This window comes from Prosopis cineraria, unplaced genomic scaffold (genome assembly GCF_029017545.1).
Source record: "Prosopis cineraria cultivar Desert tree isolate PC_DT_omini unplaced genomic scaffold, ASM2901754v1 PC2, whole genome shotgun sequence".
NCBI classification, from domain to species: domain Eukaryota; kingdom Viridiplantae; phylum Streptophyta; class Magnoliopsida; order Fabales; family Fabaceae; genus Prosopis; species Prosopis cineraria.
Genome location: NW_026555333.1, coordinates 46,516,485 through 46,529,563, shown reverse-complemented (window position 1 = coordinate 46,529,563; position 13,079 = coordinate 46,516,485). Strand labels below are relative to the sequence as shown.

Here is a 13,079-nt window from a genome sequence, read left to right as displayed (position 1 = left end):
AAGAAAAATCCACAATGGCCCGTCACTCTCATTTCCTCCAAAACGCATCATTACTACCAAACGCAGAAAATGTTGACAAAAGGACTGACATGCTTCACCTTCTTCCACTCTCTCCTCACTCGCTCATCACTCCATCGCCAAAATGCTTCTTCATCTTCTCCTTCTCTTCTTCTTTCCCCTTGTTGCTTACTCATCTCACTGCACCACCCAAACTGCAACTAAATCCTTCCAAAAATGCATGACACTTCCTATCCAACAAGCCTCCATAGCATGGACCTTCCACCCTCACAATTCGACCCTCGACCTTGTCTTCTTCGGCACCTTCATTTCCCCTTCTGGTTGGGTCGGATGGGGCATGAATCCCACCTCGCCGGAGATGACCGGAACTCGAGCTCTCATTGCCTTCCCTGACCCCAACTCCGGCCAAATAGTCCTCCTTCCTTACATTCTGGACCCCACCGTTAAGCTTCAAAAATCTCCCCTCCTCTCTCGCCCCCTCGATATCCACCTCCTCTCCTCCTCGGCCGCCATGTACGGTGGCAAAATGGCCACCATACACAACGGCGCCACCATCCAGATCTTCTCGACCCTCAAACTCAAACCAAACAAAACCAAAATCCACCTCGTCTGGAACCGCGGACTCTACGTTCAAGGCTACTCCCCCACCATCCACCCAACGACCTCCACCGACCTGTCCTCCATCACCACCTTCGACTTCCTCTCGGGCTCCTCCGCCGTACAACACAGCAACAACGTGAAGGCCCTGAGAGTCATCCACGGAACCATCAACGCCATCACATGGGGAATCCTACTACCAGTAGGAGCAGCCACAGCTCGTTACCTCAGACACATCCAATCACTAGGACCCACATGGTTCTTCGTCCACGCAGGGATACAACTGTTCGCGTTCACTCTGGGAACCATAGGGTTCGCCATCGGAATATGCCTGGGAAGGCTATCGCCGGGAGTGGAGTACAGTCTTCACAGGAAGCTAGGGTTCGCGGTGTTCTGCCTGGGGGCGTTGCAGACAGTGGCGCTGCTGTTCAGGCCGAAGACGACGAACAAGTTCAGGAAGTACTGGAAGTCGTATCACCATTTTGTAGGGTACGCATGCGTGGTGCTAGGGTTTGTGAACGTGTTTCAGGGTTTTCAAGTGATGGGAGCGAGCAGGTCATACGCGAAGCTGGTGTACTGCCTGGGAGTGTCGACGCTGGTGGGAGTGTGCATAGCGCTAGAGGTGAACTCGTGGGTTGTGTTCTGTAGGAAGTCCAAAGAGGAGAAGCTGAGGAGAGAGGGACTCATTGGGACCTCTGAGAAAGGTAGTGGCATCCATAATTAGTGGACTTGCATGCTTTCTTCTGTGTTTTTCTTTCCTTATTTTCTTCTCCTTTTTTTTCTGTGAATTTTTAGAATGGGGATATAAGCTAAGAGGTGTGTATGTACCGTTGAGTAAACTCTACACCTCTTCCTCAAAAGGGTTTTCATCATTATTTAATTTATGGCAAAGTTTTCGAAAAAGAAGGTTGGCAAATAAAATTTTTATGTTTTTCTTTTCTTTAGATAGCTATATAGTGTGTGCGTCTGTGTGTGCGTGCATGCATAAGTCTAACCTTTTTATGCCTGGATTTAAACGCTTTTTTAACTTTAAAATCGACGATTTTCTAATCCCTGTTCTAAAATATGAAATAAGTTATAAATTTTTTTAAAGTATATACATTCATTTTAAAATTTAAATTTAATTCAAAGATATAAAATACTACAACTTTTTGGGGGTTAAAACAAATATAAGTTTAAACGAATAGCTTGAGCCCAAAGTTCCGGTTAAGAAATCTTTGTATACTAAAATATTCCAATTTTTGAAGCTCAAGCCAAAAAACAGACTTAAATGATTTAATAAAAATTTTGTGATAAATATTTAATAAAAAAAATATCTTATATATGACATATCACTCTAGTGTACAAGTCTGAATGTGTTTATTTTCCTAAAATTGACATATAATAAAAGGAAAATTATTATGAATTCTTTTATATAGTTAGAAAAATATAGATAAACAAAAAAAATACATGTAATTTTTTTTATTGTGGTAGAGAGAGGAGGATTAAAAAATTCATTTTTTAAGTTAAGAGTGAAATAGATAAAGGCTATTTTTTAAAATAAATTCCAATTATTTGATTAAATTTTGTAAGGATTCCTACATTAAAGACTAATAGGTGGTATCCTAGAAACAGCAAAGAAGGAAGTAATACTTAACACATGCGATGAGGGAGTGATGATTGAACAAAGTAGGGAGAATTTCATTTAAAGATCATAAATGTGACCTATTTACAAGTTAGGTCCAATAAAATATGAAACTATATTGTAGGGCCAAAATTTTATTGAAATTATTTTTATAGGAAATGACCAAAATAAAATTAATAAGTAAAATTACGTGATTAATAAATAATGCAGTTTAGTTGAGAAAGTTGCAGATTTAATAAGTAAGATTAAATAATTAACAAGTCTTGTTAAGGAATTAATAAATAAAATTAAGCAATTAATAAGTGACATAAATTAATAAGTAAAGTTATACACTTAAATCTAGTTGAATAGCACTTTGGTCATTTCCTTTACAAAAATTATTTCAATTTAATTTTTTGGTCCTACAATGTAATTTTAGATTTTATTGGGTTTAATTTGTAAATAAATCATATCCTTGGTCCTTAAACAAAATTCTTCAAAAAAGATAACTATACATTTGGACTAGGTACACGAAAAAATGTTTTTTAAAAAGAAAATAAAATAAGTATATTTTCTATTTTTTTTATAAAAAATAATTGTCTATTTACCAAACATGATTAGTAATGTAAACATGTTCAATTTGGAAAACTAGCGCAGTCCCTCACGCCTTGTAGAAAAGTGGAGCCTATGGTGAGCTTCATCAACTAAACAAAACCCAAAACAGTTATAAGGTTGTTGGATTTTGGGAAAATAGGTTGAACAGGCTCGAGTACATGTTTGTTCTTCAATATATATAAAATAAATTTCTTTCACCCAAAAAAAAAATTACTTATTATTTCGCCAAAAAAAAATTTAACCATTTATTTATCTATCATGGGGGAAATGCCAATTGCTTGTCAAACATTCCACTCATTCAAATCCTTGCATCTATCTTCAATTTTATGTTTTGTATTCGTATGATATTGAATTTTTACATTACATCTTTACAATTTTTTTAAACTTTAATTTCATTGATCTTTGCTTTGGGGCCAAATTTGATTTGTCATATTGAATCAAGTGAATTCATCACACACACAAAACATACTTAAAATGATTTGTTATACTCCCTCATTCTCAAATTATAAGATACTTAAAAAAAATTCGTCTTTAAATATTAGATACTTTGGGCAAATTATGTTTCAATATATGATATTATCCTTTTTTTCTCTCTTTAGTTAATTTGTATTCATTCTCTTTTTAATATATTAAATGATAGGTATTTTTAAAATTTTATATTTTTATTTTAGAAATATAAAGTTGTTAAGTGTATTTAATAAGATTTATTGATATGTAAGATTTTATCTAAAAATATTTTATAATTTAAAACAGAGGTAGTATAATACTCCCTCTGTTTAAAAATGTAAGGCATTTTTAGTCTTTTGAGATGTAATCATTGTTTTTTTTTCAAAAATGCTTCTATTACTAATGATTTTATATTTATTATAGGGTGTTTAATAGGGATAAATATGAAAAGATAAGGTTAGTTTAAAAGTAAGTAACTACTTTATTGAAAATGAGATTCAATTAAAAATATCTTACATTTTTTACTAGAGAAAATATTTACTTTGAACACACACCCTTGGAGCAAGGCCATGGGTGAAGTTAGGTAGTTAAGGCAGCTACCTTATGCTTTAAAAAATATTCACTTATATAATTAGTTATTATTTTCCCATCAAGCATTAAAGTTAATTATATATTTTCATGTAGAATTTATTACTTTTTGATATCCTATATAACCTGTCCTTAAGAATTTATTACTCTCTTTTGATTCCTATTATAAAGAGCTTTCAGCAACTTCATTGGAACCAAAAAATGACAGCTGACTCATTTAATGTCTTAAAATAAAAAAAAATTAACTTTACCCCTATTAAAATTAAATTACAATAGATGTAAAATTGAAAAGTGGTAATAAATTATCTTCCATGTGTCCTATACCAAGGGTCAAATTTTTTTTTTAAAAAAAGTGTCTTATAATAACATTAGATAAAGTAATATATCAAGCTTCTTGAATAATTTGGTATTAAACCCCAAAACTCCTTTACACCGTCTTGCTAGGAGTGAAAAGCTTCTTTTCATGGTGGTATTTATCCATCTCCAATTGAAAATTTTCATATTTATAAAATTGAATACGTACGATGGGCTTAAAAAAAAAAAAAAGAGAAACATACAAATGTAGTTATGCAATCACATCTTTGTCAAATTGGCTTTAAAAATTGAGGCACGAAAATTTTCTCAAATAAAACAAAAAAAAAAAAAGCCAAGAGAATCATTCGCTCACACACGCTCTTAATCTTCCTTGGATAGCATTAAAAGACGACATAAAAGCTAGAAAGTGGAACGTGTTAGGGCACAAGAAAATTTAAAATATGTGTGTATATTAAAAACAAAAATAAAATATGTGGTAATTTTATGTTCTTGCTTTTGTTTTGTGGGGGGAACCAGCAATATCTTTCACCATCACCAATAGCGTAGACTAATATTTCTGAGGCATACAGGGCAGTGGGAATTACGCAATTTATGCATTAAATCCATACTCCCTCACTTGACACTTGAGAGACAACAATCTTTGGGGTTTGATTTTGTTTTTGGTTTTATGTTCTTAAAACAATTTCATAGAATAATTTTTTAGAACAAATTTTGGAAACAAAAAGTAAAAAAGAAAATTTATTTGAATCATTATTTTGACAAACATATTTAAAATGGTAAAATAAAAGGTGAGAAAATTATTTATTTTATTAACATAATTATTAGTAATGAAAATATGATATTTCTTTTATCTTTTTCCTAATTTTACAAAACAGAAATAAAAAACATTAAAAAGATATTTTGGTTTTTGGTTTTCGAAACAACTATCTTAGTTTTTTAGATCATTATGAGGATAGGCCTTGTTTAGTCTTAATTCTTTTGGTGGCCATGTTTTTCATGTTTCTGATTGTATTTTTTTTGAACTTGTTTTTCTGTATCAATATATTAATCTGTATTTCCATTCAAAAAAATAGATAATAAAAAAAATATTTTCAAATAATATTTTTATTTTTAAAAACAAAAAAAATTTGAAAACAAGTCCTCACTATTAATATTTTGTGCTAGTTGTTTATTATACTTTTACTCTTTGTAGTATCTTCCTAAACTACCCATGCATTCTTTTATATAACTATTTGGTATTTAATATTATTTAATTAAATTTAAGTACTATCTAGTTCAATTGAAAGTAACTATTTCAACCTAAAAAATTATTTATTTTTAAACTTGTTTTTAATGATCACTGTTCAAATACCAATAAAGAATAAAAAAGTGCCGATTAATTCTTTCAATATACTCTTACTTGTAAATCATTTTTAATATATTTTATTAAAATCAAAGCAAATTTTAAAATTGATTACCTCTTCAAAAACTTGATAAATTTCTATCTTTGCCCATATTAAATATAGATATCTTAATAGTATATTTTCTCTTATCAATATTTAATAAAAGGCAAAAGAGGAAACTTTAGATAAAAAATCAATAACATGCTTTCCAATTAAAACCAAAAAAAATCCTTCTCTCCGGGCTTTAGAAATGTGATAGGATGGAGTAATGACTAATATACCAAGTCAAAGTAGGTCAAGTGAAAAACATAATAGGTCACCAAATTTGCCATGTAAACAAAAGGGAATAAATTTTATTTCTCACGCATGAAGCTCTGGCTAGGACCATGACATGTTAATTTCCCTTCAGAAAAAGAATCAGAATATATCTGCAAGTCTGCAACTTATCCATGGACAACCTAAGATAAAATCCCTTCAACTTTTTCTCACTACAAATCAATAAAACCTTGGTACAATTTAACAAGAAAAACAACCAAAATGATTGAGGAACAAACACAATTTTGTGAGACATTACAATTTAAAACTCTACCAACAAGAACCCAAGAAAAAAAAAATTGAAAGAAGTGTTTTATCTTTTAATATTTGCCGCCACATGAGTGAATGCATGATACACTTCCACCATTTCCCGCAACCTGATTTTACATCTCACTCTCAAATCCCAAAAACTGAAATCCTAAAACCATAACCCAGAACTCTCAAGCCTTAACATTCCCTTTGTAACTTTTTATCTCTATATCTCTGATCTGACATCCTCAAAATAGGCACTTCAGTTAGTTCTAGATAACCAAACATCTTATATCTTTCTTAAAAATAATACAGTAACACAGTAATCTGCAAAATTCACAATTCACCTGCTTCACTGCTTTATCTTCACCTACAATTTCGTTCGTGTCTTCAAAATGACCTTCCTATGTAGCAATTCCTGCAGGCAATGATACAAGAGGTTTCAGTGTTGGCATTAAGAGCATTGCATTACTCAATTCATACCAGAAAACGAACTATCATTAATGAGTCCTCATTGGTCACTTTCTCAACTATCTAATCTCAGTCATGATTGCTCACGAGTTCAATAAATGCTTCAGATCATATAACAAATTTATGAACTAATACGTGGCAGTCTTTTGGAGGGATGGAAATTATGTCCTCAATTGTCACTTTTTTCTCATTCTCGCTAAGGTTCAGTGAGCATCTCTCCATTGTGCAGCTTTTACTTTCTGCTCAGCACAAGATTCCCCATGTCCCTCCTTATTCTTTTTTCTTTGAAACCTATCTTTGTGCATCAAGATATATGAAGCATGGGACACTTTAAAAATGAACTATGTCTGCATTCTATTCGTATCCATGCTTCCCATATTAAGACTCATATTTCTCTCAATTCTTTCATAGACTGTCATGCAGTAGAAACCCCATTTATCTCTGATACATGAATACAGCTATATTGCAAGCAGGGCTAAAGGAAAGGCCACGTGGTGATGTGGGAAAATGACATACAATATTAAACATTCTGGTCAGGGTTAATTCTGTTGATAGGAGAAGAGGGACGTGAAAGAAACAACAATAGAGAATAAAGGGGGATTTAGGAAAAAATGAATCATCAACTGTCATAACATCCCCCAATGCTACCATATTTTATATCTTTCTCACATATGCTACAGACAAAACTGGTTTATTCTTAAAGGGTAAATCTGTTTCTGTGATTTCAACTAATCACCATCTGGCATCATTTATCTTTCTTATACCCTGCCCAAAACATCTTAGCCAGAAAAACAAAACCACGCCAAGAAATGGATACGTGCTGCATATTTTAGAGCAAATACATTCAGCACTGACAATCAAGGAAATAAACTAAATTACACAAGTAGATCTACAGAAAGCAGATGCAATGCATAAAAAGAGGTCCAAATATGAACAAAAGGATTATTACAACAGCAAGAAGCTTTATCCCATCACACGGAGTCGGCTATATGAATTGTACAATGCCATTATATTTTATTATTTACCAAACTTTTAGGAATATTGTAAATTAAGAGGTCCAAATATGAACAAAAGGATTACAGAGAATGAGAAGCCGGGGGGGGGGGGGGAAGCAGACAACAAATAGGAAAGGAAATAAACAGAAAAGAAGTACGACAGGTTATTCCAACAGTGTATATTTACACATGACTTGAAAAGGGGAAAATCCAAACCATATAAACTTCCAGATAAACTGCCCAAGTTTGTGTTGATACTTAATGGAACAATAGCTGCCTAGCATCTGAGTGACAATTATTTCTATTGAAAGACATGAATGTCCATACAGGAAGCTTGCCCTTTCAACCAAAATGTGACAATTGATATGATGGATATGATTGGTAGAGATGGGGACAGAAGAATCAACAATACAGAGAAACTAAGACTTAAAAAGCCTTCATGGTCATGCCTTTTTCATTCATTTCATCTCTTGACTTTGACTTTGCAAGAAACCTCAGTATTATCCTACACAGAAAAATAAGTTAATCACATTCAACTCCTTTGACTTTGAAATCTAGATTTACATCCTCTCAAGTTTCAATATTATTCTAATGCATGCCCTGAAACCTGAAGTATGTAAAACCTACTTTCACACCCTTCCTAGTATTAAAGAAACTACCCTAAGGTCCCTTATTTAAAGTTTTCATATGCATTAACGATGCATTTTAATAACATTCACAGCATGACATGAGGCGATTATAAGTTGATAGGAGAGGTTGATGGTGTATAAGCTTTGTTGTTAATAAAACAGATATTTACACAAAGCTAGAGGGAGTATGGCTTTACGCTCCTCAAAACATTCTTACTCAACATGGTGATCTCTTCAAGAAGCATTTGTTACTCTCAATGCACAAATCTGTAACTTTGGAAAGAAAATGGTCTCGATTCTGGAGGGTTTGAGGACAACACAAGTCCGGAACATTAGTTAACCATGGAGGATCATGTTTTTGCCTAACTGAGGGGCCATTTTGATCGGGGGAAATGTTTGGGGGACTAAACTGAAAGGCCTCCTGTTTGAAGAACCAAATTAAGAGAAGGCTTCACTTCTAGAAACTAAACTGAGGCGTTTTACCTTTGATGGATTAAATTAAAAGAAGACTGATTTTCCAGGGACTAAAATAGATTATTAATTATTAATTTACTCAACATAAAACAGTAGTTGTACAGCAAGATGGGAAGTACACAATGAGCGGGACAGCAGAGAGTAAAAGAAATGTCAAACGTGAAACCAGATTAAAGAGTTGAATCTAGTAAGACGAAGTAATTTCATAAGCATTTGAATGATTCTGGGGAGAATCATGACAACCAATAAGTAGAGAACAGTCTTCCTCTTCATCAAGAATGGGTGCAAGAGTCTCCCCGCAAAAAAAAAAAAAAAAATCAGTCAGTCTTGCCTTCCCCCCAAATTGTGTTTTTAGTAATACTAATACTACCTGTATACAATAACTACAGCATTCTAATATAAATTATAATTATGGTCAAGAGTCTAAACAAATACTACAGTAGTAAAACACAGAAATGAAGTATAATAATAGTTGTTCTTACCCCTATTTGGCTGTCTCTTATTAACAGTATAACCACCAACATAACCAGGAGAGCTTTTAGCAGAAACATCTGAAGCTGCAACACCAAGTCCATAACCAAAGGGACCAGATCCATCCAGCTCAGAATTTGAAGACCGCCAAGTGGGGTCCCCGTAAACTGAACTACTATTGTATAAATCAGCCAAAGCTCCATCAAAACCACCATTTGATGCAGAGTGTGATGATGTTGGAGCAACATTTGTACCACTGTTTCTTCCATAACCTCCAGTTCCCAAACCATAACTATTGTCATCTCCCCCAAAGCCAAGGTTACCACTACTTTGTGACACGTTCATTGTACCTTGAGCACCCCAATTGACTCCAGCATTGCCATAAATATTTCCCCCAACATTCCCACTTCCTGATCCAGTGTAAGCACTGGAATTAGCAGAACTTGTTCCATAATTAAGGCTACCAGTTCCCCACAAGTTCCGAGTTACTGAGCTGAAGAAAGAATTGTTTCCTCCATTGCCACCATCATATCCAATAGGACTCCCAAACCTACTTGAGCTTCCAATATAATATGGATTTAATGCCCGACCATAGTTAAGATTGTTATTGAAATTTGCATTCCCTCCAAATCCGGGGCTCAAACTGGGCTCAAAATTCATATTCATCCCATAGCCAGATCCAAATGGAGAAAATCCACTTCGGCCACTTGCAACGGGACTGAATCTACCATCCATCCTCAGTCCAAAACCTCCAACAGCACCAGGGGCATAGCCTTGGGTGAAGCCAGTTAGGAAACTATTGACCCTATTCATACCATAGTTATATCCAGTAAGTGGGCTTCTGTTTGGCCCAGGTGATAGTTCCTTAGGAATTGCACGCTTGACTTCAACCATTTTGCCATTCAGTTCATGAAAGGTCTTAAGTAAGACCTTCTCAACAACTTCTTCAGAATCATAAGTGATAAATCCAAAGCCTCTTGGTCTCTGAGTATTGTGATCATACATAACTACAACATCTGTTGTTGTCCCGAATTGATCAAAGTACTTCTTGAAATCACTCTCTGTAACTGTAGATGCTAAACCACCAACAAATATCTTTTTTGTGCGGCCTGGACCTGGAGAACCATGGTTGCTACCGCTGTTTCTACTCAGTATGCTCTGTTCATCCCTTGGAACAGCCTTCTTGGCCTCAACCTAGCGATAGATGAAATAGAATTCGAAGTATACAAAAATTGCAAAGGATAAGTCAATCTGTACTTGAAAGCATAATAAACTAAAGAAGAACAAACAAGAGTATTACAAGAAAGACTAGCTATTGGATAGTTAAAAATAATAGTTAAACAAACACCATTAATAGAACAAAGTCTTAAATTTGTAGTTCAAATCAATATCAAAACTTTGTTTGAAAAAAAAAAATTAGGAAAGATTCTGATGGGAGAGAATTGAAAAGGAAAGCGTCATGAAATGTGAGGCAGGAATTAAATGGAGCACAAAACAAGAATTACCATCCTTCCATCAATGCTGTGCTTCTCTTTTATGACTCTCTCTGCAACAGTTGGGTCGGCAAAAACTACAAAACCAAATCCACGGGCTCTTCCTGTCGTCCGATCCTTCATGATAACTGCTTCCACAACCTCCCCATAAGTACTGAAATACTCTCTAAGCCGTTCTTCATTCGTGTCCCATGATATTCCGCCAACAAATAACTTACCATTGTCGGATTGCATTTTATCTACGTTCAAAATTTGCTTCATCCAGTAAGTCCCAATTCTCACAAATGCAAGTGACAGCAACAACAGAAGTGATAGAGCCAAGCTTCCTAAGAATAAACCAAGCACCTTCTTTGGAAGATAAAAGAAAAGGAAGGTCCTTGATGGATCCAATTCATTACACGATCATAAACACAACCCACAACCATGAAAAAAAAAAAAAAACAAAAACAAAGGCATATCCCTGTATAGTATAAAACCGAAACTAATGGTAGTACAAACTATCAGATTGTTCAAACATATATAGTTCCACCCACGTCATCAAATGCATTTACAGAACTGGCAAAAACAATATTAACAACACCTTAAATTATGGCAAACTCAGAAACTGTATTTACTAAAGAAATACAGACGGTCCTGGATTCAATAAAAAAAAAAACATCGGATCCTTTAACTATCAGTAAATCAAACCCAGAATTAAGCACTCCTGAAAAAACCCATAAACATTTTCAATCAGCAAATTCATCAAGATCGATAGGCACACGAACTTTTAGCAAAGATGAAAACTTCGATCCAGATTTTGTCGAAACCCACCGGTTCAAAACGGCGAAGACGCCAAATCTGGCAGAAAACTAAGATCTGCGGGGAGGCACAATTAGATTAAGAACAGAAGGCAGGCTCATTATATTCCTATGCCTCCCCACTCTTTTATTCGTCCTTCAGTTGTGTTAAATTAGATCACCAAATGCAAATTCAGTTACCAAACCGATTGGAAGAATATGTACATACAAACTATCGCGAAATACACAAGCTTTATCAAGAGAAGGCGAAGGAGAAGAGCTGCGAGATGCTTGGTGTGTGAATTATATAGGGACTGAAAATGAAGAAAATGGTTTTTCGTTTCTTTTTTCTGAGGACTATAAAAAAAAAAAAATCTAACAAATTGATTTTTTTTTTTAAAAAAAAGGGGGGAAATTCAGACCATTAATTAAAAGGGGTAAAAAAGAAACAAAAAGGGAACCAGAGATGTTTTTCCTCGTTTTTTAAAAAAATGTAAAGGAGACACTGCTTGCTTGCGCCCTCGTTGAGTCCTTTATATAGCTAATGGGGGTAAAAACGTTGGTACTGTGAATTCTGAATCATATGGTAGACCGCTTCTGCGTCTTCATCAACGTATGGAATCGAAGCCCAGTCACTGTGTGTGTGTGTCCCACCACTTTCGCAGGGATCTTCAAGTTACAGCCTTTGATCTGCATGACTTTTTATGGCGTGTTTAGGAGAGTAGTCCTTACTTTGTGATGCATTAATATTCAATCAAACCGACCTAGCTAGTTGTTTGGATCATGTTGACAAACCAGATTGATGGGGTCAAGACGTTGGGTGAGGGAATCAGATTAGCTGTACCAGCTAATGGTCTGACCTCATTTTTTCAATGAAAAATTCAAAACTGTTTCAAGTAAAAAAAAAAAATTTGACTGTATTATCACATTTTCTCCGCCAAATTTGGAGAATTGAGCACATAGATTATTAATATAATATGTGTCTGTGTTTTCCACTAAATCCATCAGAGGGACTGTGTTGTTTATGGTCTGTGAATAAAACAATAATAGCTTTTATAATAAATTATGTTGCATTTCATGGGGTTTAAGAAATGAAGTGTGAGGTAATTAAATTAGTTACAACTCATTTAATTTGCATAACAAAATAAATCATATTTATATAAGTAAAGTGATTAAATATATTTTTTTGTTATTATATGAATCACATCAAACTAAATAAAAATGACAGGCTTGGGTGAAATGATAATTGATTATTCATTATTAATATTATTATTTTAACAAAAAGATGAGACAGAAAGATCAACATTAACATGGGACTAGAAGACAAGTAACTCCAAATTAATGTAAATTACAAAACATACTAACAAGGCTAACTTTAATAAGAAAATACACGTAGACGATAAAAAAAATAGAGTTTTTTATATTAATTGTTTGATCACTCCCTAATAATTCAAGAATATTTGAATCCCCTACCATATATATTTAAATCCATATCATACTCAATTACAATTATGAAATGAAACATTGACTTGAATCTTCCACTGTATATCCTCCCACCAAGATATGAAATCTCGAAAGCGCAGCAACTTGGGAGACGAGGAAGAGTGGATTTGAAGTCATCAAAATATCACAATACACCAT

At 34.0% G+C, this 13,079-nt stretch overlaps 2 protein-coding genes across 5 annotated transcripts; one reads left to right on the top strand and one right to left on the bottom strand.

The window, feature by feature from the left end:
• Positions 1–70: 70 nt before the first annotated feature.
• On the top strand, positions 71–1,563 carry LOC129303581 (cytochrome b561 and DOMON domain-containing protein At2g04850). The gene has a single exon (XM_054942991.1). The coding sequence runs from the start codon at positions 143–145 to the stop codon at positions 1,337–1,339; it is 1,197 nt and encodes a 398-aa protein (XP_054798966.1). The 5' UTR covers positions 71–142; the 3' UTR covers positions 1,340–1,563.
• A 4,326-nt stretch (positions 1,564–5,889) lies between these two features.
• Positions 5,890–11,913, bottom strand: LOC129303576 (heterogeneous nuclear ribonucleoprotein 1-like). 4 transcript variants are annotated; one of them, XM_054942981.1, is made up of 4 exons: positions 11,427–11,911; positions 10,675–10,901; positions 9,181–10,363; positions 5,890–6,547 (listed from the first exon to the last, which is right to left on the bottom strand). In XM_054942981.1, exons 2-4 carry the CDS (start codon positions 10,894–10,896, stop codon positions 6,534–6,536), a joined length of 1,419 nt encoding a protein of 472 aa, XP_054798956.1. In that variant the 5' UTR covers positions 10,897–10,901; positions 11,427–11,911; the 3' UTR covers positions 5,890–6,533. The 4 variants fall into 4 exon arrangements, with proteins under 4 accessions (XP_054798956.1, XP_054798957.1, XP_054798955.1 ...); XM_054942982.1 differs by having other exon boundaries at positions 11,668–11,911; XM_054942980.1 differs by having other exon boundaries at positions 11,473–11,909.
• Between the last annotated feature and the right edge of the window lie 1,166 nt (positions 11,914–13,079).